The 22,663-nt window shown below is 43.1% G+C and overlaps 2 protein-coding genes across 17 annotated transcripts in view; one reads left to right on the forward strand and one right to left on the reverse strand.

Annotated features, from left to right (window-relative positions):
* Positions 1–22,663, forward strand: part of RTKN2 (rhotekin 2) — a 196,172-nt gene that overhangs the window by 123,400 nt on the left and 50,109 nt on the right. For 2 of the 16 annotated variants that reach the window (XM_072930912.1, XM_072930910.1), the window contains exon 1: positions 21,676–21,815. The exons of 13 other annotated variants lie outside the window; for them this stretch is intronic. The gene's annotated coding sequence lies outside the window, so the exon portion shown is untranslated. Of the gene's footprint in view, positions 1–21,675; positions 21,816–22,663 lie in introns of those variants that run through there. One more of the 16 variants, XM_072930911.1, reaches the window with a different exon arrangement.
* On the reverse strand, positions 5,441–22,658 carry ZNF365 (zinc finger protein 365). The gene is made up of 4 exons (XM_002187680.6): positions 21,624–22,658; positions 12,383–12,563; positions 10,343–10,380; positions 5,441–7,868 (listed from the first exon to the last, which is right to left on the reverse strand). The coding sequence occupies exons 1-4, from the start codon at positions 22,346–22,348 to the stop codon at positions 7,622–7,624; spliced, it is 1,191 nt and encodes a 396-aa protein (XP_002187716.5). The 5' UTR covers positions 22,349–22,658; the 3' UTR covers positions 5,441–7,621.

A 22,663-nucleotide genomic window follows, 5' to 3' on the forward strand; every position in this document is an offset into this window, starting at 1 on the left:
AACCCCTGCACTTTACAGCCTGCCCGGCACCTCTGCCTTCAGCCACTGCTCTGAAAACCCTGCGTTTTGCCAGGGAACTGGCGTGGATGTTGTGCAGATTTGGCTCTCTCAGAAAAACAAATTTTGATCATTTATGTTCAGTTAGTGTGATTTTGAAATTGGCTCAGCTACTGATACTACCTTTGTTGCTAGCATCCCGTTGCAAGTGACCACGTGTAGGATGTCATTTCTTGGTCTCCTCTTCGTTCACCATTGCCAGTTAATTAAATGATGCTTCCACGTCTTTAGTCAAGTCCTCTAATTTACGTGTCCCTTAGGCTGATGTTAGATGGAGCGGCCTGACTCTGGTAACAGCAGGGCGTGTTCCCGTGGAATACACACTGTTCCCCCCCATGGGGGGTGTGAGCCGCCCCGGTGGGGCGAGAGAGGGGCTGAGAGCATCCTGCACACATTCATTGTCAGCCATCACCACCTAGTGGCAAAAAGTCTGGATTCATCTGCCAGTTCACATCTCTTTTGCAAAGCTGTTTTTGCCTAAAACCTAAATTTTCAAAAAAGGTACTCATTCACCGGTCTTATCCTGGACTCACAGTAGCTTTTCTAACTGTAGCTTTTATAACTATGCAAAACTTTCTTCCATGCAGAGAATCACTTCTGCCCACTGCTAACTGACATTTAAGCTGACTCATATATGTTGTCTCCTGGACACCACGAGTGTGGCCGCAGTTAAAATGGAAGTGTTTTATTTATGATTTGCTCAGGAAGTGAACTGACCTTTGACATCACCCAGACTCACATACTCAGATTCACAGCACCAATCCTGAAATCCACGGAGATGGGCATCTGTGGTGTTGGTTTTCATCTGCTTACATCAAAAGAACAGAAACCCCTGTACCCAAAATAAAAGATAATCTGGTTCTTCTATGTCCTTTAGTGGTGTGCCCTAGAAAACAAAGGTGGTGATACTATGTGGTATTGAGGTGGGAAGGGCACCTGCATTTCCTCATTAAAAAGTGGTTAGCAAAACTAAGAACTTGCTGAAGGCCACTAAAAGAATAAATGGGAATAGAAACTATATTGCTGTCCTGGTCCTTTCTTTAGCACAGGCTATGTCTGTTTGAACTGCCTCAGTTGCATCTTCATTTTAATTCTCCCCACCCATGCTTCTACAATCTTAAATGTATGCCTCTCCCCTGGCAAATGTTCTTGTTCACTTGGACTCAGGATTTTGTCTTCTGATTGTTGCACTCAGCTGCTCCCTTGGAAGGGAGTCTACAGATGAAATCTGGGTAATGTCTGGCAACAATATTTTTTTTAGAAAGGGACTACAATAAAACTTGTCACCGACAGCTCAGTGTGCTCACTGTGGCAATTAAATAACTGACAATGGAGTAATGGCTTCTTCATTTAGAGGTAATTATTCTTTTAATTATTTCCTAGTAGATAAAATGTTTAATGCCCTTAAGAGGTATGTTGGCAAGGTGTTTGCTGGCAGAGCATTCTCTCTCTGCCCCATCACTGAACTAGTTGGCTCCCAGCATTGCTGAAATACTCCTCTGCCTCTGGGGGACCAGAGAAGGGTAGGATGAGCTTGTGTGGGCTCAAAAACTGTTTTTTGAGATAGTCCCTCTGTGCCTTTTAAACCCTGTTTTAAAGCTGCTGTGTGCAAAAGGGTTTTTCTACCTACCCTCATGCCATCCATTACCCCAAATCTCTTCCTAGGGTTGGTGGGGAACCTAGGCTGGCTTGGGAAGTGCACAGCCACACTGGCAGCCACAGGAGAGTCGTGACCCTTGTCACAGAAACGGGTTCAGCTCCCATAAATCCAATTTGCTTCCCCTGCCATTGCCAGGCTTGGGTGATGCCTAATCCATCCCTTGGTTCCTCAGGCTAATCTCCACAAAGGGCTTCTGCCCGGGGGTGGCCCCAGCATAGCTTGGCACGCACACCATGGCATGCCCTGGCAACATGCAAATCCAGTGACTTCCATGTGCTCCTCTTAAACAGGTGCCTGCACAAAGCTCGAGAGGGTGGGATAATTAAACCATGCCATATTTAGGAGGTCATCTCTATAGCCTGGATCTCAGAAAGGCTGGTAGGCAAGGCAGGCTGACAGAGAAAACAATTACAGGCTCTGCTGGGTGCGTTTCTGAGTGCGAACCTTGTGGGTTTGGGGTGATGCTAATTCATTATAAAATACTCCAGTTTTCCTGCCTGCTTTTTTCTTCCCCATGAGAAAAAAATTTAAAAGAATCTTCAAAGCCTACTATTTTTGCAAGGAGGAAAATTTTTTGGAAATTTGCTATAGGCAAATATGTTCTGTGATGCCAGAAGTGATTTTTCAGGGAAAGGTATATATGCAGTTCCTGGACTAGCTTGTTGATAGTTTTATTTTGAAAAGTTTGTTGTGGGGTTTCTCTCTAATAGTGATAGAATATTAATGTAGAGTAAAATCAAAGCAAAACCAACCTTCTTTTGGTTGTTTTCTAGACCCTCTCCTAGTGTGTACGCCTGAGCATGTATGTGTGTTGTTCATCTGACCAATATTCAGCCTCCCCTCTCTTACAAAAGCACCCCACTCAGTGCTGGCTGGTGGGAGATAAGAAATCCCTTCAGGAGCAGGGGTCTGTGACCCCTGCCTGTACTTCAACAAAGGGCAAGTACCATGTGTGTAACATTTGTTGTGAAAATACTTCTGAAGTGTAGGACGCTCAGCCAAGGTTTCCCTCATTCTCCAGCTGAGGGGCGATGGGCTGCAGATGTCCTCTCAGAAACACACCCCCCTGACCTTCAGCCAGTCCCCGCCTGTTTGCCAACAGGCGTGAGGAGCACGACTGGCGACAGGCGGACTTGTCCCCCGGGCAGCGCAAAGCCGGCAGAGCAAGTGGGAATGTGCCACCTCAGTGCAGCAGCTGCCCACGGGCTGCCACAGAAAGCACTGTGCAAGTGGCTCTGGTGCCATGCAGGGACTTGCGAGCAAGTTGAAGTTCAGGGAACACACCTGCTGCATGAGCCTTCTCCCATGTTAAAGGCACTGAGTTGGTAGAAAGAAGGAGGGAACTAGGGTAGGGAAGCAGACAGTGCTCTCTAAAGGAAAGCACTGCTGTGGGAACTGGCTGACAGACAGTGGTGTGAGAGTCCAGCAGAACTGCCAGCACCCAGCCAGCTGCCATCAGTCACTGAGCAGAGACAGGGGACAGCAAGGACTGGGAGCACACAGAAATCCCTCCCTGCTGACAAGCCCCCACAAGTACAGGTTCCCACTGTAAGGCAAATATGTATGGCTTGAACAAATACTATGAATGGACTTTGGGGAATTTCTTGGAAACCCTAGTGCTAAAGTCTACTATGAAACTAGTAATTGGGCTGCAAAACATGTGTGTAAAGTGTGATTTAAGGACTGAATGTGTCAGGCTGAATCTATGCTGATGTTCTGTAGGTCAAAGCCCCTAAGAACAGCAGGCAGTAATGAGGCCCCCATCCTTTCACTGCTGCCTTATATGTGACTCTGGCTTTCCCTCATCTCACACCAGCACACACTAAATTCCTCCAACCTGTCACATTTATCTTTGAAAGTGACTTCTCTAGGAAGTGGAGTGTCTCTCTTCCTCTTTCCCTCTCAGCTCAGAAAAGTCTCTTCCATAACATTCTAATGAATTCAAAATCTGTTGTGTATACTTTTTCCCATGAAAAATTCAAACCAACTTTTATGAAAAATTCAAACCAACTTTTACCTGCTTGCAGTGCGAGATGCTAGGACCAAGACAGTGAGAAGGGAAAAGCTTGTCACACCAATGACTGTATTTAATTTATGCTGCTTTTTTCTCCTTCTCCTTCGAGAGAGATGTACAAATGAAAATTCAAGAGATCAGAATTAAAAAAGCATGGCTAGATAGAGGGTGGCATTAGCAACAAAATGGGAAAGGACATTTTGTTTGTATTGCAGCAGGATCTATTTTTAAGGGCTTCACGTAGTAAAACCTCTTCTGGGATTAATTTTTCTAAAAAAACAATAAAAAATAATGCCCAGGCTCACTGCAGAGAGCACTAAATAGTCCACTCCAGCCACTTCAGACAGGATGTATGGAAACAATTAGCATTTGTCTGAGGTAAGAACAAATAGAGGCAACTATCTGATGACGCAGAATAACAAGAGAGAAGAGCTGGATTTTGCTCAAGTAGCTTGAAAGAAGCAGTGGCATTGGAAGGATTATTAGGGATGATAGAAGTGACGATTTGTTTGACCTAGTAGCTGCTCCAAATGGTGGCCATCTCTTTGAATATGAATATCCCACTGAATATTTGAAGTAACTCTCCTTGAAACAAAACAAATGTATTCAGATCTTCTCAGGGTAGGGGGAGGCTGTTGTTACTACTGAGTCAGAGCTGGAGGCAGGGATCAGATGTCATTAAGTGCTCTGAAAACATGCTCTCTCTTCAACTGTGCATCTCAAAGTGATTGGGTTTTTCTACATATAGCTCTAATTAAAGGTCTGCCTTTCAATTAGTCTCTTGTTTTCCTGGCCTATAATGTCACATGTCAGTAAGAAGGTTTTGTTTTAAGCAGAAAGCTCACCTGTAAAGGCCCAGCCAGTACATATACCGCTCTGAGATATTTTTAGTATAAGTGAGGTGGGATTTAAAAAATTTATATGGGAATGAGGCATTCAGGTCCTAATGAAATTCACTTTGATGTGAGCAATACAAACTATTAAGGTGCCTTCAAAGCATCTCAAAGGGCAAAACGTGGGAACTCTGCTTCAAATTAATTTTCAAAGGTGAGAGGTCAATTTTTTTAGAACACTTTCAGATTTAAAAAAAAAATAAATTTACATTTAAAAAAAAATTAAGATTGACAAGTCCCCACAAGCTAAAGCTGGTTATACTCAGCCTGGTGCAGGTACCTATTCTTCTCAAATATTAAATATAAAATATCAAATTCCTGTCCCAAATATCAAATTCCTGTCTCTGTTAATGAGACAGGAACCGGGTTCCCCCATGGGAAAACCTCTCTTTCCAAGTCTAACCAGGGAGATAACCTGATGAAATGATGGCTCTGCAACTGGCAGTGTGTGAGTGAGACACCATCACTGACATTCCCTGGGAGCCCCTCTGTCCTTAATTCCTTTGCCTGACCCTTCACTCCACTCCCCCTGCCTGCGCTTTGGGCAGGTTATCTGACCCTGTGGGCCACCTCCAGAATGATTTTCAAGCAACACAACAGTAGGAGAGCAGCAGGTGACACATGTGAGCTGTGCAGGCAAGATGGAGCAGTTGTCTGCAGGTTAATTACTGGGAAGGGTCACAACCCGACTTCACTGCCGTGCTTTATGTGAGGAATAAAACAAAGTCCAAGCTGCTGCTGCTCGGCTTTTTCTGTGCTGCTTCAGAAGCTTTTGTAAGAAACAATGTATTTGACAAAGTCAAATGACACAGTAACTGAGAAATATATCTTTATTATTAGAATGTTTATACTCTAAAAACTTTTACTTGGGATTACAGTACAATCCAATTTCTTTCTAATTAACTAAACTGGCATTTGTTTAGCGAGTAAGTGTAAATTAGGCTTTGAAAAGTTTAAAACCATGCAACTTCTCTTACTCTTTTCCTCTCCCGAAAGGAAAACTCACAGTCAAGATTTTGGCATGATAAATAATAAAATAAACATCTCATTTGTGAACTAGAAGTTGCACTTAACTTTGGTGACTAACAGAGTAGACAGGCATTTAAAAATAAAAATATGCTTTTAGTGTCAAGTGGCTAAAGAAATTAATTAATATATTTTACTTTATTATCTAATGTTCACCTTTGTTATCTTCAAAAAAGGTCCTTTTTCAGGTTTGTGGAAGGATGTGGGAAGCAATACAAAAAATCTTAAGAATGCTTTAATTTTAGCTTGCCTATAAAAGTTGTAACACACAATCTGACCCAAGCCCATGCAACACAATGAACGACTCCTTTTCACCACACACAATGCCTAGCATGAGGCCAAGTGTGGCCTTGTGACATAGTTAAATAAATATTGAAATATTATTACCACCTAAATACCTGAATTATTTTTACACTGTGACTTTCTACTGAAACAGTGTTGGAAAACTTTTAAACATATATTTGATTGTTCCATATACACTATTTAAAATAAAATTGAGCAATAATACTCTTTCTTCTCTCTGCTACTTTCTGGGAGCTTTGTACACTGACAAATGTATGACATCTGTAATTACCTGATCCTAGCTGACTGATTGGTCATCTTCTGCTTTAAAAATATTGCAACTCAGGTGCTTATTGCAGCAGTAATCATAGTGATACACTGTCTTTTAATAATCATTTCTGCTTACAGACATAGTTATAAAAAATGAAAAACATTTTTCACAAGTCTTTGTACACATACTGTAAAAATCACCTTCCACATAAACAATTTACATCTGTTATGAGCATTTAAAAAATAAATCACATAGACCTGTCTCACCTATCCTTTCTTTTTCTTGAGAAAACAAATCTCATCAGTAACATCATCAGGATGTTCATATCTGTAAACATGGCATGAGGATTCATGTTACCAAAATACTGTACACACAGAAACATCATCTTGATAAATAAATTCTCTGATAAATAAGGATCCTTTTAATTGGCACAAACCAGTGTAAACACACACATTTGTGTTCTGCAGTCATCTGTAACTGCCTTGCACTTGGGTTCTTAGTTCAAAGTCAGTGATCTCTCAGCCCTGTAAAGATTCTTCAGAGATAAAAATGTGAAGTATTTGGGTTATAATCATGGTTAATTTGGCCTCTCATGCCTGAGACCAAGCACAGACATTGAACACAATGCCATGCAGTAACACACTGCTTTGGCCTGTCACTTGCTGTACCACAGCTGATAACCTGCTGCTGGCACTTGGCACTGAAATTCCTCCTCTGGCCCAACCTGGCCTGTGCTTGTCAGAGCAGCTTCTGGTCTCCTTGCAAAGGGGCACCTCAGAGGAGCCCAAACTTGTACCAAACAGACAACATGGCTGCTGGCAGGATGAAGTAGTTTGATGTATTTCATAAAAGATGGAAATGTGCTTATAGCCAAAAACCCAGGATAGCAATCTAGTGCTGTAAACAGCCTTCAAACCACTTTGAGTAGGCCTTTTGCATCTAAGTATGTCTGTTAGTCACTGATCTTATACCTACCTAAGCTGAAAGATTGAATATTTTGGTACCGATTAAATGGATTCCTCTGAACTTCAGGAATAACACAGATGGAAAATAAATTACCAGTTGGTTAGAGCATGCTGCCACTAAAATAATTAAACACACAGCCACAGTACTGCCCAGCAAGATAAGTGCAGTCATTTAAAATAAGCTCTATAAATTACTAAATAAATAAATAAATACATGAATAAATAGAAAAAACTCCATGTAAACTGAATAAAATGTCACTTCTTTTATGGTACCCAAAGAGGGAACAGCATAACTAAATAATATAAAACTTCCATATGTATATATTTCTATATATTATATCTGATATGTTTTGGCATGGCCAGATGGATAGGAAAAAGTAGGATGACTAACTTTGTTCAATATTTGTTGTGTTGAAGCCAAGTTCCTGTGTTGCTGTGTATTTCTCACCGTTCCTATAGCGGTTTGGCCTTCTTACCCATCTTTGATTTTGCACTCACTTTCCTGGCAGAGCAGACTGCCTCAGCCTTCTTTTGTGCTCTCCATATTTCTCTTGGGCAATCAACAGGTTCATAGAAGCATTTCACTGGCTGCAAGCTGGCTTTTTCATCCTTTGCTTTTTTCAACAGGATCCTTCCTTTTTGAAAGGAATGAGGCTTTGTATCAGGGATGTTATATGAAGCGTGTTGACTCCCTCGGCTCCTGAAATTAATAATAGTGGTTATTAATAACTATTATTCAATCTTGCAAACTGACAGGTCCCCAAAATATCCCAAACCCTTACATTTTTGAAAACAAAAATAGTCTTGTTTTACAGAATGAGGCTGCATGTTAAAAACAGAGTTGTAAGATGAATTACATTCCTTAGTATTGAAAAGCATTCCTCATTAAAATAACCCCTAGGTGTGTTACTGGGGCACTCTTCATGTGTGTTCATCTACACTTTATTCTGATCAGCATTCTGCTGATTTTGGAGTGCTGAAACCTTAATGAGGTCTATACTTGTTGATCTACAAGGATTTTAAAGATGCACATGTTCATATTCTGCAAAGAATGAACATCCCTTGCTATTTGGAAGAGCACCAGTAAGAGTAGAAAGTAGGTGCAGGAACCGTAGGGACTTTGCGCAATCTCAGTGCTGCCCTGGGCTGCACCCAGGCCCCAGGGAGCTGCTCTTACAAATGGCCAATAGCTCAGGAAACTCTGTGCTCTGCCTTTGTGCTGACCACCCACCCAGGGAAACTTTAGCTTCCCTTTTAGGCTTTGATTTAAAACAGGAGAAGAAGAAAGGGGAATACAAAAACTGTTGGGAAGAAGGGTACGAAAGCTTAAAGGCCAAAGTAAGATGTATTCTTTGTTCTCTCTGTGATCGTTCAAGTGCAGGAAGATTTGCAGAAATTGGGGAGCCCAGGTGGTGTGTCAACAAAGTGTCCATTGCTGCAAAGGCTGAACCATGCACTTTGAAATATTACAACAGAAATGCAGTTCCACAGTTTAGCTAAGAATTATTATAGTCCCTTTTAACATAATCTTGAAATGTTTTACAGCAGATACATGTAGTGTAAGAGCAGAACTATGAATGTAAGGCACCAGCTCATGTCTACCCAGCTCCTAGAAGTTAATCTCTTAAGGGATCCCATAGGGCTGTTTTCCATAGCTGTTATTTCTGAAAACCATGTATCTGTAGTATTAATTCTTCTGGAGTTAAATCATATTGCACACTTGACAAAGCCAGTTTTGGAAAAAGCTGTGGTTACTTGTGTGTACAGTGTAAACCCTCTCCTGCTCTTTAGGAAGATGAGAAGGGTGTCATGGAAGTCTATATTTGTTATTAGGAGGCAGTGAGGGCCATCTGACATTGTAGGAGCTAAGCCTTACCTATGTAACAGCATTACCTGGTTGGCAGCTTTGCTAAGCTGATTTCACTAGGGGGAGGTTTAGGGGGCTGAAATGCTGTGCAGGTCCAAGCAGGAGCTTGCAGGCTCTGACCACTTGCTGGAGTTTAGGAATGACCTGTGTAAATGCACAACTGCTGGCTACTCCAGTTTACCATCAATTCTTAGGTACTGTTTTTACAGTCCATTACTTAATTGTTGTTTAAAGATGCAGTGCTCTGTTTTTCTCAGATGTTATGTTGAAGAAGCAATATAATTTATTCCCAAAGCATAAACAGGCATTATTGCAGGTGATGTTAGGCAGTTCTCTGCTGCACTGAATGAAGCTACTAAAGCCAGAACATCAAGGTCGATATGATCTGAGGGGCTACTTAAAGGGGCTAAACTGTACTTAAACTGAACGACATTATGGTAAAGAAGATGGATGTCTGACACCAGGCCACAGTTAGGGTAAGAAAGTACCCAAGATGGAAGAAGATGCAGGTCACTGCATGTGAAATGCAAAGCTGCCAGCTCCAGATGCAGGAAATGCTTTTTCACTGAAAGCAGCAGCTCTGCAACATAAGTGACTGTAAGAGAGTCTGAACTCCTCCTCACATATATTCCTAATCCGATGTGAATGAAGAAGGACTGGTGGTGGTGCAACGGGAAAAAGTCCTAAACTCGTGTCCCCACAAGGAAAGGCTGCACTGCCTGCCTGCCACTTGGCCAAGCAGCACATGATGCTCCAATCCATCTGCTGGCACTCATGGCCAAGTCACACAGACATGGGAGACCAGCCCCAATTAGTTCTGCTGCTCCCAGGACAGCTGCTTGAGTAACCTGAGATTGTTAGTGCCCATGCTTTGTCAGGGCACTTGTTTGGTTATAAGATTGTTACTGTCAGTTAGGAAATGACAACGGTCTCTCTCCTACCTATAGAAAGAATATCTATAGAATGTTAAATACCTCTCATAACTATAGAATGTTTAAGACATTCTCAACTGAAACTTGGACTGTGTGAGCTAAAGAGATTTGACTCCCGTAGCTTTGCAATAGGCTATTACAGTCAGCAGGAAGGAGTAATTTGTTTAACAGAAAATTAGCATTCTTTATTTTCTTTAGAGAATATCTGATTTTAGTTTAGTTTTAGCAGAAATCTGGTTTTCCTCAATTACATGACATAAATATAGACCACATGCAGGCCCCAACCTCTAAGGTAAAATGTGAGCATGCAGGAATGTGAGCATGTCAATTTAGTGCATTTAAGTTAAAAAAAAAAAAAAAAGGAGATATACATACAGGCATCTGGGTTTCTTATTTAATGAAATGTCTGTAAACTGCAATGAAAACAAAAACAGGTTATTACTATTACATTTTCAAGTAATTAAAGTACAAGGATAAAATATACACAATCTTTAAAATTGCATTTCCATTCTCACATGCTGTTAAAACTAGAACATTCAGGAAAGAAACCAAAGAAGCCACCTCTTTTACAAATTATTACTCTTCCATCTTATGAACATGTTTTTAAAATGTGTGAGTTGTTAGTGGTTGGATTTTCCCCATTATTTTTATTGTAACTATAATCAAAGTAAATTGCTAAAATGTGTGGGCTGAAGAGAGATCTTTCACATTAGATTAAACAGTATGGATACAATGAGAAGTAATTATTGTGTTCAAGATAATTCATAAAGGGCAGTGGCTGAATAAGCTGAATGAAATTAACTTTCTCTCCAATCCTTTAATTTTTCAGTGATTCATTTCATTTACACAAGTGGCTAGGAAGCTGCAGCTACAAGCCCTTGGCTCTGCCAGACTTGCACTAAAGGTTGGAGGGTGACGACACAAGCATTTTTCTCCTCCTCCTGCAAATCCTGAGACCAGCTAGGGACAACATAGCTTCAATGCCAAGCCAAATTTGCATGACTTCATTTTACACAGCAGTTTGGTTCACAGTGTGGAAACACTTTGTCTAGTCCCTCTTCTGGTGGGGGTCAGAAAAGGAGGTGTTTAATGCCAGCTCAGCTTAAATTGATTTTTTTTTTTAGTACTAAATAGGTTCTTTGTATTGAGCTCTCATCAGAGCTTCTACACTGAGCCTTTGAATATCATTTAATGAAGTCACTGAGACAAGCAAGTCAGACTTGGCATCTGAAAATGATTTTGTTCTTATAAATGTTCCTTCTGTCCCTGGTATTGTCCACACTTGGCAGATGGATTTTTGCCCAGCCTGACTTTCCTTGTCATCTGTCTTGGTTGGAGACTGGAGCTATCTCAGGGTGTACTTTCCTGTACCTCCTGAAGGTCAGGATGGTCAATGTTTGGATGGGTGATCTTAGAGGAATGCTGAAGTTACCCAGAAATCAGGGCAGGTGCCTAAAAAATTAGAGCTTTTCCCAAGGGACACTGCTGAGCCTGGCATCACAATAAACACAACCAGAGCAAGAGAGAGGATTTAATACTGAGGCCCATCTGTACAGTGCCCCACAATCTCCTCACAGATACTGTCTGAGATGCCTGCACTGAATTTCAGCTCATCTATGTTTCTTCAGGTCTTACCTAAAACTTCTTGTCTTCCAAGTAGCTCTGGGAACCTTTCCTTTCCACAGCTGCATACCTGTTTCAGTGCTGTGCATGATCAAATGTCTTCTTCTCACATCCCAGGGTGAACAAGTACTTAGCACAGGCAGCACAGGGTATTTAATTAAACTGAAATGTTCCTTGGAAGTCCTGTGCCTAAAACTTGTCATATAAATGTAATGCATTGTAGGAAAATACTGAGTTTAGGTATTAAAAATGAGGGCTTTTAAAGAAATAATGTATTTTAAAAAGTAATGTTCTTGGATTTCTAATCCATGGGATACTGGCCTGTGGGAATCCATTCACGTTTTCTAGGAGTCCCATGATAGGTAACTACCAAAGGCAGGATGATTTGTCAGCAAGCTGATGTATCACCTATAGGGATCTATGTCTTTCCTGAAAATCTTCAGGCATCCCAAAAAGACTGCCAAATCACATTTTAAAAAGTGTTCATGGCAAAGGCAAAAGCAGCAATAGCCAAAGCTGGAAAAAATTGTAAATATCCATCAAATATTTCATTACTCTCTGCTCTCCCTTTACCATCTTTGGCTATTGCTGCTCTTATGCTCTCAGCTCCTTTCCCTCATGTAAAGTGGCAGTCTAAAACACAGATAAAACACACCTAAAGAAACATTTCACAAATGTACTTCTACCTGCAGCAGCACTTAGCCTGAGCCACTGAGCCCACCTGTATTCAAAGCCCAGAGCTTTGGCTCCAGGGGGAGGGTGACAGCAAAGGGAAGGTCTCTGCTGGCTTACCACGTGCTCGCTGATGTCAGTGTGGTTGCACACCATCTGCTGGTTTTGGTAATATTCTAGCTGCCTTTCTGCCAGATCCACGCGCTGCAACAGGTTCTCGATGAAGTGCTGGAGCCTGGCTTTCCCCCGCACTTCTTTTTCTGCTGCTTCTTCCAGGAAGTGGTTGAAAGTAACAACTTCTCTGCAAGATGGAAACATTGCAAAGAGGCCACATTTAGATAACTGCAGGTCTCCAGTCTCACCGTTGTCAAAAATTACTAGTGCTTCTCCAGTTTGTCATGGTGATAGCCTGTGGTGGTTAATTACTGTCCTCTACCATTATCAAAAGATTTCCACTTTTTGTGGACAAAGTGAAGATCTGGAAGCCTGAATGCTGAATTTAGGTTATGAGCAGTGGGTTTGGGGTGGGTTTTTTTCACTTTATTTGGTGTCTTGGAATTAGTCTTTAGTGGACCACAGGGTAGAAATATCATTAAGCATCGCCTCTCAAAATATCTGGAGACAGCTGTATCTGCTTTCTCTTTTTTTTTTTTTTTACTTAACCATGGGAATATTAGCTCTAAAATGTGAAGAGAAACAGATGAACTCCCAAATTTATCTTCTCATTTCATCACAATCTAACAATGGTTGCTTAATGTTGCTCCTAACTCAAAAGAGCTACCGTGGCTGTTAAATTTAATTTTGGCTGCAATCCTACAAGTATGTCCAAGTGTGGTGTTATGACCTGGAGCCAGAGGGAGAATGGGAGATTAATAGATAATCTACAGATTATAGACTAAGAAGTACATGTGTGGGAAGAGCAAGTTTTAGGTAAGAAGTTTAGAAATGTGTCTTGGCTGGTAACAAAACTGGAAGAAACAGGGAGCACCAGTGACTGTGAAAGCTCCCAGCAGAGACACTGCTCATTTCTAAGTTCTCTGTATACTTACTGTCAGTACTCAGGACACCACTTGGACCTCCAGGGGATTATTTGCGTGAAACAAGTTTGGTTATAGACTGAAGCATATATTGCAAAATAAGACAAATCCGAACATGTAGGACTTCCCTGGTTAATAAATGCCTGGATAAATATATTTTACTCTGCCAGTGAAGCCATGTTAATTTTTGCTTTGTACAAAATGGGTGGGAGCTGAGGGAACCAGCGCTTGCCAAATGAGAAAGGGCATGATTGCTCAGTAGAAATACATTGCCTGAGGAAAAAGCATTTTAAGTAGAAACTATGAAACAGTTTGTGGCAGACATAACCTTTCAAAGCTTAGCTTGTTTATAACGAATTCAAAGTTTCTCTGCATTTCGTTAACTCAGCATAGTTGTAATTGGTTAAATGTAATATAGTTGTTTCAACAGTGAGCTGCTTTGTGCTAAGACTCAGGCACGAGTGGTCAGCCATGGAAATTCACCACCTAGGATTCAGGCTGAGCAGAGTTCTGTTTGCATGGCTGATCAAATGGTAGGAATGAGGTAAAAACAAGCACGTATTGCTTGGATGAAGAACATGGATGAATATTAGTTTATATTAACTCACCCATAAAATCTGGCTTAGGAAACAGAGAGGTAACTTGTTTGTTAAGCTCAGCTAATCCATTTCATTTCAAAGCTCTGAACAGTTTTAGTGATTATTAGCTTGCCCAGAGCAACCTATAGAGCCACTGAGGAATGCTTATGGAGAAGCCAATCTAAACTCATTAAGATCCTTTTTAGGGATTCATTGTCTTCACACTGTAACTTCTTTGACTTCATGATGGTTTTGGGTTAACATAGGAGCAACTTGAAGTCCTTGCCATTTCATCAGGGTCCTCTTTTCAGGGGACAGGAAGCTCAAAAGGACAGCAACTCAGCAGGTAGGCTCCTTTTGGAGCTTACCAAATCCCGCTCCTTTTGGTAAGGAAGAGCTGTGCACAGCCTGGCAGGATGCTGACCCTCCAGTGGGAAGGTGGGAGAGCGGGGAGCTGCCAGCCTGGGACACCCTGAGGATGTCCCTCCCAGGGAGTCAGTCAACTTCTGAGTTTTGCTGCAGCAGGAGGCCACAAGCAAGAGTAACTGGCATTTTTTTAAAAGGGTGATAGTTTCAAGAATGCTAACATTTGTAATTATCTCAGCAAAGGTGATTAATAATAATTCATTAATTGCCTGTTCTATGGCCCAAATAATCACAAACAGATTTTCCTTTCCTACAAATATTTCATTAATATGCCATAAGGAGGCCAGGGGGAAGCAGAGAGTTTTTTTTCAGGAAGATCTAGATGATTATCAGGAGGAGAAGAGACTCATAATGTCAATAAATTCCCTAGTATTGTCCTTGCTTTCTAGACTAAAGATAACTTGGCATCCTACATGCCATTATTTGTAGGAACTGTTATTAGCAGCAGTAGTAGCATATCCATAACTTCTCTTTGTTTAGCTGCCTTAGTACTTTAACTGTTCTTAGTACAGTCTAAGAACCTACCTTTAATAACTTGAATCTAAGAATTTTCCTTTGGGCTGAAATGCACTCTGTAAATTCCCTTTGGAAAGACAGGAGCCAGAACACACCCACACATTAGGGCTCTGTCACACGCCTTGCACTGATAAGCAGCACTCTGTTAGTTCAGCTACTTTCTTTGTTTCCACTTCATTCTCATCTCTCAGAAGAACAAGATCAAGCCCTAAGGAGTGACTGCTAGTAAAGTCTCTCTACTTGCTCCAACACTTCTTTCCTCAGAGAGCTCACTCCATGCCCAGCTCTGCCTTGGTTACCTGAAGGGAGTTCCCAGAAGAATTTTTACCCTCCTCCCGCTATTAACAATGGGAAAATGGTTCAAAGAACTCCTGTAGCTTCCTGCAGCTGCTGTTCATATGTCTAATTGTCCTTCTTGTCTCTTGTAGTTTGCCCAGACCTTTTCTTAGCCCTACTGATGTCCCTCTCCCTTCAATTTAATTTCTGGATATCTGTGATGATTTTTTGCTTATGTTCTTTATTTTATGTTCAATTTATTTCTCCAGACCTCTGCCAAGTTTCTGAGGATTATGTGTCAGGATTTCTGTCTTTCACTCTCTAATCTTATGCTTGTAGAAAGATGGATATTCACAGAGGTCTGACACTGCTCTTCATGAAGTCAGGGGACGCTGTAGCCATGAACATTGTGGGGCCCACGTGGTAGAGGCATAAACCAGAGCACAGCAGCATGAGCCCATGGGCTCTGTGTCTTGACAGCATAGCCTTGTGAGCAGCATTCACCTGAAACAGGAATAATTTTGTTAAAGCCTGGCTCAGACCTGAGGTGTTGCCCTTTCTAACAAGAGATCTCTGCTACCCTGCACTGACTATTCTACAACTGGAGCACTTCTCTTATATTGAGGAAAGAGTACATAGAGTTATTAACTCCCCCTGAGAGTTCCTCTGCTCTCAGCATCATTTCTTTACCACTCTGCTCTGCTCCTCTGCCCAGCAGACTCCTGCCCCTTTCACCCAGCTCTGCACCCTAGCACTTGCTTATAGGGGTAAGCAACAGATCCTGACACTACATTTTTTGAGTGGTGCAGATGATGCTCAGTGCACTTTAGATCTCTTAAATTTCAGTAATCTCATCTGTTCACAGTTTACTATACCAACACTAAGGTATACTGTATGCAAAATGTTTACAGGGCTGTGACTGGACAGCAGGGAGAAAGGTGGATTTCTTGCTTTGTCTTGGGGGATGCTCCTGTCAGGTGAAACCTTTCAGGAAGAGGGAATTGCTCCAGCTGCCTGGAGAGCAGGGGGTGTACTGAGCTGCCAGCAGCAGGGTGAGGCAAGTGAGAGGGAAAGACAAGGGGGACGCAACCTGGGAGGTGTCCAGGAGGAGCAGGAGACACCTGTACTGCAGAGTGTCAGAAAGGAGCTCTTCACAGAGCCAGAGGAGTCCAGGGGAAATTTATTGCAGTACAGCAGGTACCTCAGAGGTGTTCAGCTGAAAAAACGTGTAGGGGGACGAACTCACTGTAAGTAAGAAAGACTTGCTGCCAAAGCTTTTACTTTAACCTGACTCTGCCAGGCAATTACCTTGTTACAGTTAACTAGACTTAAGAAGTTTGGCATTTTGCATCCCAACTGCAGCCTAGCCCAAAAACTTCTTTATGGAGGCTGTAACCATGAAACAACTTGAGATGTGGTAAATAAAGTTATAAATCATAGGCTGACAAAGTGACATTTATTCTTCTCCCTTTACTACTAGATTATTCAGCACTCATCCTTTAGGATGAGTGAGCTGCAGTTCTTGTTTACTGGAGCAGTTGCCAGCACAGGGATCCCGGGATATGCCGAGTGTTTGTGTTCCTATGACTTTCAGCAGCTAAGCATGTGATACACTGACTAGGTGCAAAGGGTGGGACAGCTCCAGCTCCTTAACACCTGACAAGAAGGGCTAATGAGTTCTCACATTGCAACCAAGCCCTCCCACGGATGCATAGCGCTGGCTCCAGGACTGTGCACAGCAACACTGACACCTGCAGCTGCTCTGGAGGTGGAGATAAGCCTGAGGCTCCATGCTGGTTTTGCATCCAATATCAAATCACTTCAAAGAATTACATTTAGCATAACTCTGCCTAAAATCAATAGAAAGCCAAACACATTATTTTATCTGAAGGTGGGAAAATTCCTACCACAGTAAGTAGTAAAGTGATTTACAGTCAAAATATTTAATATGTATATTCATTAAGTATTAATGCCACTGACCTTATCCATCACCCAACTGGTGTTTTTGCCTGAAGGCTGCTGTTATTCATTAGGTTGTGGTTTCACATTACCACACCACTAAAAGCACATTTGATTTAAGAGATTCACACCTCCTCCCTCAGAAGGTTATTGCACCGATTCAGTGGGCTGTGTTTTAGACCTGAGCCTTGAATTTACCGGGGTGACACTGACGATTTTAAGCTTTATTTCACAGAGCCATTCTATGGGACAGTCATGCTAGGCTTAAACCTGTGCAGCTGCATGGGTGGGGGAGTCATCTCTTGAGTAGGAAGATGAAAGAGAATAGGAAAGAGGGAGCAGGATTACCTAAAACTGAGGGTGGAAGAACAATGTGTAATTGTAGTTGTACACTGCTTAAAGCAAATCAAAACTGTTTTGTGGTACAATTGAAATCCCTTTTTAAAGGAAAGCTGTTTTAAATCACAAATTGGACTGATCTCTAAAAGCCAGCTCTTAATGCCATTGTCAAGATGTTATCTACACAGATAATTTCATTAATTGCAAACTTAAGGTGAAGCCACTGGCAAGAATAACTACTGCCCACAACAGCTATTCCGAATTAATCCTTGGCATTCCAGGTTATGTCAGAGCAGAGGTATGACCAGTCTCAGAACAAATGCATTAGACTGGTTAGAGAAATTACTGTCAGAGATATGGCAAGGTACAACATTAATGATCTTACTCTGGGATTAGGAGACAAAGTGAAACTGTTCGAATTACCACTGAAGGTAGCTTCCAGCCAAAGACCATCACTTCTTACCCTGCTCAAACTTACTGAAAATCAAACTCTTAACAGTTTCAATTTTCTTACATAACATCTAGAAACAAGCCTCTCAGTGTCCTCTAGCAGTTAAGTTCATAGCCAGTTTTTGTTTCAATGGTTTTCTTGATATCTTATTCAACAAAGTCTTATGCCCTTTGGGCACGCTTCTGTGTTATCTTTAAGATCACAGTGCTCACTCTGAGTTGCATTCTTCTTCATCAAACATTGAATAATCCCTTTCAAGGCACATTTTCTAATTAAATAATTCCTTTGCTCAGCAGCTCTGTGCTGAGAGTAATACTATTTCAACTATGTATAGTACAGTCAGTGTTGTACCTCCAGCTGTCCTACCCCTCAACAGAGTTCACCTCCACCAGGGCCTCACACCAGTATCAGCACATACCTGCAAGCATATTGGCATTGCTGGTTTTGTAAGGAAACAAAGAGAACATTTAACTAAAAAGGTGTCTTCACTTCATTGCTGTCTTTGTTGGACTGCTAAAGGCCTTATTTAAAACAAATAAAAAATAATCAACTGACCAGTCTAAAGAAATAACCCCACTGATCCTGCAAGCTCTTCAAATGGGCAGCCCTGTTCCTGCTGATGGTCTAAACCAGCACTCAGATGTTTCAGGGAAGGTGTTTTCTTTTTTCTGCTGCTAAGAGGAAAAGATCTGTAGCTACACTAGGCTCAATACCAATGCTCATTTTAGGAAAAGTTACCCATATTCACAAAATTGCTTATGGAAAAAAAATCCGAAGAAACTGATGAAAGCATTTATTTCTGAAGGTCAGCAAGTATCAAAGCTGTCCCTAAGGAATGCCTTTGACTTTCCACAATCTGCAGTGAGAACTGCTTCTGCAATTTCCATTATGCAGTCTTGTTTGGCTTTCTAATCATCTGGACTTCTTCCAGAAATCAAAGCCAAAGTTGAGATCCTCCTTTTTTGAAGGACGTTTTCTTAGCACACCAAGTAAGTTTTGAACACATAAAGGACTGAGTATATAGACAGGTCTCAGAGTTTACCAATGGCCCTGAGAAAGCCAGACAAGTGTCACTGTTGTTACCAAAGTCATGAATTTTTTTCTCTACTAGAGCACATCACCCAGTGCCTCCCTGCTGCTGGAGTAAAGCTAACTGTCCCAGGCATTTTTAAAGGATCAACTCTGAAAAGCTGCTCTAGAACTCTCAGTCCTGTTCTTACAAAGCATTTTTTATACCTACCTTCCTTCTCAATTTGCTAACTATACAGTGACCTTTCAATTGGAAAGCCAAACGGTGCATTTTTCTATGGCACTTTCCCTTGTTATAGCCCAAGATGGAAAATGCAGGAATCATCTAAATCAGAAAAACCCAACTAACACAGTTTCAGTTTTTTTTCTAAATGAATTCAACCTATTCTTTCACCCTGCCTACCCTCCCAGTGTCCTCAGAGTAACTTCAGAGGCAATGCTGTGGGGCTGGGCACAGACACAGGTAATAACATATTCTGAGTGCCCTCCTCCCACTTGGTACTCAGGGCTGCAATTCTTTCATCTTCTCCACTACCACACATTACACACATTTACCTTTAGAAAGTAACACACTACCATGTAAGAGCTGTTCACTCATTCCTATTGCTGCACTTGCTTTCAAGTTTTTTTGTTGAAAGAGGATGCAAAACCCTAAAAGGCAATACCCTGTACTCTGTGAAGGCTCTTCTGCAGCTGCCTCTTTTGGTTAGTGTTTCTAACCAAGTAACCTTCAGCCTTCCCTGTAACACCAACTTAGGAGCTACCTTGTCATTTGTTAATGCATTCACCCTCCTCCTTTCAAGACAAGAATTCTAACAGCAATCATCTGAGCTCCTGCCCCTTTCCTGAGCCTGGCAATCTACTAGTGTGAAGGACAATGTTTTCCCACGTCTCCTAATTCTGTATTCAGTCTCTTCTGGCCTCAGAACACTAGCCTGACACTGCTGCTGGTAAGTAGTCTGCCAAAGAGCAAGTGGCCTCTTCCTTGTTCCTTTCCCTAATACAGTTAAAAATCACAACTTTAGCTGTGTTTTCCTTTTCAAAGATCAGTGTCCTCTGCCATCCTCCCATATCATACCCATTCTTTCTACCCAGATGACTCAACTGTCCCTTTCCTCTTTTCCCACAAGGTCTTTTCTTCTACACCACTGCAGACCTTTGGGTTTGTTCCACTGAATGGTTTCTTTCTCCCAACAGTCATGTTTTTCCTTTTGGGAGCCTAGTCTTGATTTTTAAAAACACAATATGTCTTTAGTTTGGGTAGGATTCATGCCACTTAACTTGAGATACCTTAAATTCTGCATCTAGCCTAAGGTGCTCAGCTGCTTACCTGAGGTCTCCTGGTAGTCTGCAGAAGGACCTTCACAGAGCAATCCCTCCCCCTCAAAAACACTTTCCTAGCGGAAATAGGATGAGTCACACAGTGAAAAGGCCCAGCAGGGCAGTCTGGCTAGATGGGAATACCAAAACTGCTTGAAACTTTATTATCTTCATGGCTTCCCTCCAACATACTTTCAAATCTGCCTCAGTGACACTATTCAGATTCAACTTCACCGTAAGTCTTTCAATCTTCTCTTCCATGAGGATCACTCATACTTTAAAATCAGAGGTTCTGTTGAATATCCCTTCAAGGAAGATCTGAGAGGCTCACATCCCACCACCTTTAAGTATCCCCTCTTCTGGAAAATCTATAGCTCAACTTCAAGATAGATGGCTCCTACTGATGTGGGAGCCATCCTCATCTTTTCTTCCTTGTCCTTACACTACAGGAAGGAACGATGAAAGCCCTCCAAACTTCCTACACGGAACTCCTACACCATCTTTCTTATTTCTTGTAAGATCAGTGTCATGGCAACTACCACTTCTCATTTTCCTTTTGTAAGCTGATGAATTGGTTTAGAAGCACACCATTACCAAGGCTCTTCATTTCCATTTCTCTAAAATAAGTTGTGTTGCTCTGAAAAGCCTGAAAGGTTTCAGCAAGTGCTGAATAAACTAAGTAGTTCATGTATAAATTATATATCAGCTATCACTACATTTTTAATGGATGCATCATGAATGTGTTTTTAGATGGTTTAGGTTAGTCAGAACTCTGGCATCTGCTTTCTAATCCCATATAAGTGATTCCTGTTCCATAGTTCTGTGTTCATCCAAAACACCAGACATGAACTACTTGGACATGGCATTTTTAACACTGTCTCCAGTAAAGCTTCGTTGATGCACAAGAGACTATGGCACTGCACAGGCTGACCATGGTGAGATGGTTTAAGGGAAAAGGTGCTATTAGGTATTCTCACATATTTCATCCAGACTTAGCCACACATATCTTCTTAAAAAGATGATGCATTAAAGGTGTCAGTGTAAATCACATTACATGCTGATGAGAGCTTCTACTTGTCCCTACCCCCATGAAACCAAAGGCCTAACACAGGCATTAGAAAGTGTAGAAGTTAGTCACTGGGGAGCCAAGTGTGAAAGCCACCTGCTCAGGGAGCTGTCCCCTGCCCTGTTAGTCACTGGGGAGCCAAGCGTGAAAGCCACCTGCTCAGAGAGCTGTCCACTGCCTTGCAGGGGACATGGTCACATGGGCTACAACTCTAGCAATACAGCGATCTGAAGCTGTTGAGCTCCAGGCCCTTTCATAGTCTGCAAGCAACTGAGCCATTCCCCGTCTTCTCCCCCAAAGGCTGTCACTCACGCATGAGCTGGCCAGCCCTCGCCAAGCCATCGGCACTCGCCTCCCCACTTACTCCTCTTTCCGGTGAAGCTCCTCCTCGGACTCGCTGAGCCGCTGCTTCAATGCTGCGATCATCTCCACCGCCACATCCACCTGCCTGCTCAGGGCCCGCTCTCGCCGCTGCACCTCCTGCTTCTTCTGGGACAGCTGCACGAACGCAGCCCGCACCTCCAGCAGCTCCGCCGTCTTCTGGGACAGCTCTTTGGTAAGCTTGTCGATCCGCTTCTCGATCGTTTTGTCCACGGCCTCTACCATCCTGTTAAACTTTTCTCTGACGTGTGCCTCGAAGGAGGCTTTGGAATCAGTGGCCGGGAGGCCGGGTTTGTTAAGCTCGCTGGGAGACTCAGCCGACACATAGCTGGCCAGGTAGGAGGCGGGCCGCTCCGCTGCCAGCTCCCGCGGCTGCTCGCCCTTGCCGCTCCCGCAGGACGCAGCGCCCAAGTTCAGGTAGGGCCCCGCGGGCTGCGCGGCCACGCCGCCGGGGCTGCCCGGGCTGCCCTGGGCTGCGGGCTCCGGCGGGGACACCAGCTCCGCGTCCTTCAGCGGGGAGAACAGGCTGCTCCTGCCCAGGAGGCTGCTCTCCTGGAAGCTGTGGCTGTACTCCAGGTGCACCCGCAGCGAGGAGAGGCTCCGGAACCTGGTGTGGTCGCCGCATCGCGGGCAGCGGAAGGGGAGGCTGACGCTGCCGAGCGGCTCCGGCCAGGGGTGCCCGCCTTCATCTCGGGCCGTCTGTTGCATTCCTCGCCGGAGGGAACGGTCCGTGTCCGCGCCCCACGGGAAACTTGGGAAACTTTCCCGGCGATTCCTCAGGGGTACCGCGCCATCTCCGCCCGGGGACGCGCCCACCCGGCGCGGCGCTCCGGCCGCACGGCCCCGCCGGTTCCGCTCGCCTCGGCGCGGCCCCGCTCGCCTCGGCCGCCGCCCGGGCCTTGCCGGAGCGGAGTGGCGCCGGGCCCCGGTTCGGCGCGGGCCTCGGCCGCCCGCAAGGTCGCCGCACTCACCCGACTTGTTGCTGGTGGCGGCAGCGGGGCGGCGTTTTCAGCAGAGCCGTAA

Source organism: Taeniopygia guttata, chromosome 6 (genome assembly GCF_048771995.1).
Source record: "Taeniopygia guttata chromosome 6, bTaeGut7.mat, whole genome shotgun sequence".
Classification (NCBI taxonomy): Eukaryota; Metazoa; Chordata; class Aves; order Passeriformes; family Estrildidae; genus Taeniopygia; species Taeniopygia guttata.